Below are 2612 nucleotides of genomic sequence, written 5' to 3'. Positions count from 1 at the left end.
TGCTATTACCTATCTGAATGTAAACATCAGCCTAACTAAAACACCATGACTGTTCCATTTGCATAACAGTAATTTCACAGAATTTTCTGTTATAAATATTATTTGCATGGGATTTTTGGTTTTTTAATTATGTACTCTTATGTCAATAAAGCAATTTGCATTGTATTTAATAAATAGAAACTAGAATTTATTTAATAAATAGGTGAGTTTTCACAGATGTGCAAACCAGAGATTCCAAATATGTTGTATCTTTATGACTGAGTGGTACTTACATGATTTGGAAAGTCAGCCTTCAGTTCAGCAATGCTTTTACACCAATACGCTGCTGTTTTCTCACTGATCAGTTCAATGTTTAGAAAAGACCCTTGGCCTGGGCCGTACATAGGACCTGAAGTTGTTCCACGCACAATCCTTGGAGAAACATTGGTCACAATATCCTGCAAAATGGCAAATAGTTTCAGATCGATTTTGCAAAGTGAGCCATATATAAACGATGTGCAGGATACAATATAGACTTACATGTAGCAGATGTTTTAAAATTCTATTGTTATTATGATCAAAAGCTACAATTATAGGCTACTTCTCTAAATGAGCAGATTCTCAAAGTAAATTCTTTACATCAGAAGAGAAAAATGCCAATACAGGGCACCTATAAACTGCCATACAAAATATCATTCAAATAATGCTTCCGTGTTGAGCAGAGGGCATACAAGACTTCATGCAGAAACCTGTGTAGGTCTCAGTCAGCCTCAGGTCTCAGTCTCAGTCTCAGTAGGTAACAGCAGACATGTGAACTATCCTCCCCAAAGTCCATGTCATACACTCACAGGTGAAGTGCAAAAGACACAGGCCAGGCACCAGCAAAAGGACACCAGTGCATCAAACTTCACAAATAAAACCATATGATTAAAAGAGATCAGAATCAAAAAACAAAAATAGTGAAAATGAAGATGAATATTGTAAAGCATGACATTTCTGAAGGTCAGTGTGAGGTTAGCAAACAATTTTGAAACATACAGTAAACACAGAAAATGTTGACTTGTTTAGTAGTCTTAATTAAGCTGCAATGTCACTGGATCTATATTAACAAAGAACTGTAAATTCTGACATTATTTAAAACTAAAGAGAAACATAGATGGCAAAATGTTCCTTTTGCCAATTTCCAATTAAAAATAATTTTGAGTAAAGGTCATTTATTTACAAATGTATCAGAATTATTTGTTTAAGTACCCCTCCTCACCATCTTGTCATTTTTAGTGAGATAACATGAACCTCCATTAGTATATAGCAATTAAGGTCAATTTACATATTTTAATTAAGAACCATCCCATATAAAACAATTAGGGTAATAGGCATACTAACTGGATTTCATAACATTTGGACGTTTTTCCAGCTAGATAGACAGGAAACCTTAATTAGCATTAATTAGCACTGATCTGCATATGTTTGATAAGGCATACCCTTGCCACAAAAGATTATTTATTCCTGAATCTGCCAAATGCTGCAGTTACAGAGGATAAAGGGACTTTTCTTCATATTGTATGTAAATTTGAGGCAATCTTAATTTGCTTATAAAGTTGAATTATTACACAGTAAATATGCACTCATATTTTATATTGATAGATAATGGTATGTCCATTTACATATGTAAAATTCATACAAAGTAATCTCCTCAGTTCATCTATTTTCAGATCGTGTAAGTCTGAAACATAGTCATCACAATAATCCCCAATTTTCCTACTATAATATTTTCCCTTCATCACAAAATTTTCTCCTTCCTCTCAACAGTTAAGTTTTATTTTCAGAAAAAAAAATTCAGAATGCTTTCTGAATTTATGCAAACGAAAACCATAAAGGAAAGTACACTCCCTTCACTCCCAAAACAAATTACAAAAATTGCAGTTTATGCAGAAGAATAATTTACATCAGTTTGCTCCGCATTATCCTCTTGAGAATTTCACTCCTTTTAAATTGCCTCAGAGGATCTTGTGCTTTGACTTCATCCCAGAAAGCTATTCATGCACACTGGCCATCATCCCGCGTGAGAAAACACGCAAAGTCAATGACTACCACTGTCAATCTGACCTGAGCCCTTCAAGCACGGGGCACACGGTCATGTGCAGATGTGAGTTACTTTCACCATGCTGCAAGCAACCATGAGCTGCTTCTCCCCATGCTCCAAAGCAGTCAGAAGCTATGTAGCTACAGTAGAATGGCACTAAGCCTGAGCTAACAGCCTGCCTGTTGGTGGGAATTAATATTCTTGGGTTCAGTGCAAATTATGATGAAGCACGTGGCCTGACTTCCATTTTGTGGCCGGCTTATGTACATGTGTATGCCAGGCAATGCTTGGAGCCACCGATGGTACCATTTGTTATCTTACTATGTGCAAGTCTTGGTGTTCTTCCAGTCACTTTCATTTTACTACAGGTAAGAATTCAAAGACTGAGATATTACAGTCTAAATTATCCTGCTTGTGGGCTACTCACAAAGCCTCAGTCTGCTTCTGCGCAAAAACACTCTGAAGCTTTTTCTATCTGCCTTGGGTCTCCAGGTAATCTCTTCTCTCTTCTAAGAACAGAGAGACCACTGCTTATACCCTGCAACTGCTG

At 36.3% G+C, this 2612-nt stretch overlaps 1 protein-coding gene across 1 annotated transcript in view; it reads right to left on the bottom strand.

Annotated features, from left to right (window-relative positions):
• DPYD (dihydropyrimidine dehydrogenase) overlaps positions 1–2612 on the bottom strand; it is a gene marked incomplete at its 5' end in the record, with an annotated part of 196336 nt that overhangs the window by 471 nt on the left and 193253 nt on the right. Inside the window, one exon of the mRNA XM_009083388.1 lies at positions 269–437. Within this exon, the coding sequence (XP_009081636.1) occupies positions 269–437 (169 nt within the window). The remainder of the gene's footprint in view (positions 1–268; positions 438–2612) is intronic.

Source organism: Acanthisitta chloris, unplaced genomic scaffold (assembly GCF_000695815.1).
Source record: "Acanthisitta chloris isolate BGI_N310 unplaced genomic scaffold, ASM69581v1 scaffold3621, whole genome shotgun sequence".
Taxonomy (NCBI): Eukaryota; Metazoa; Chordata; class Aves; order Passeriformes; family Acanthisittidae; genus Acanthisitta; species Acanthisitta chloris.
The sequence above is the reverse complement of the archived record's forward strand: the minus strand, read 5'-3'. Positions and strand labels throughout refer to the sequence as shown.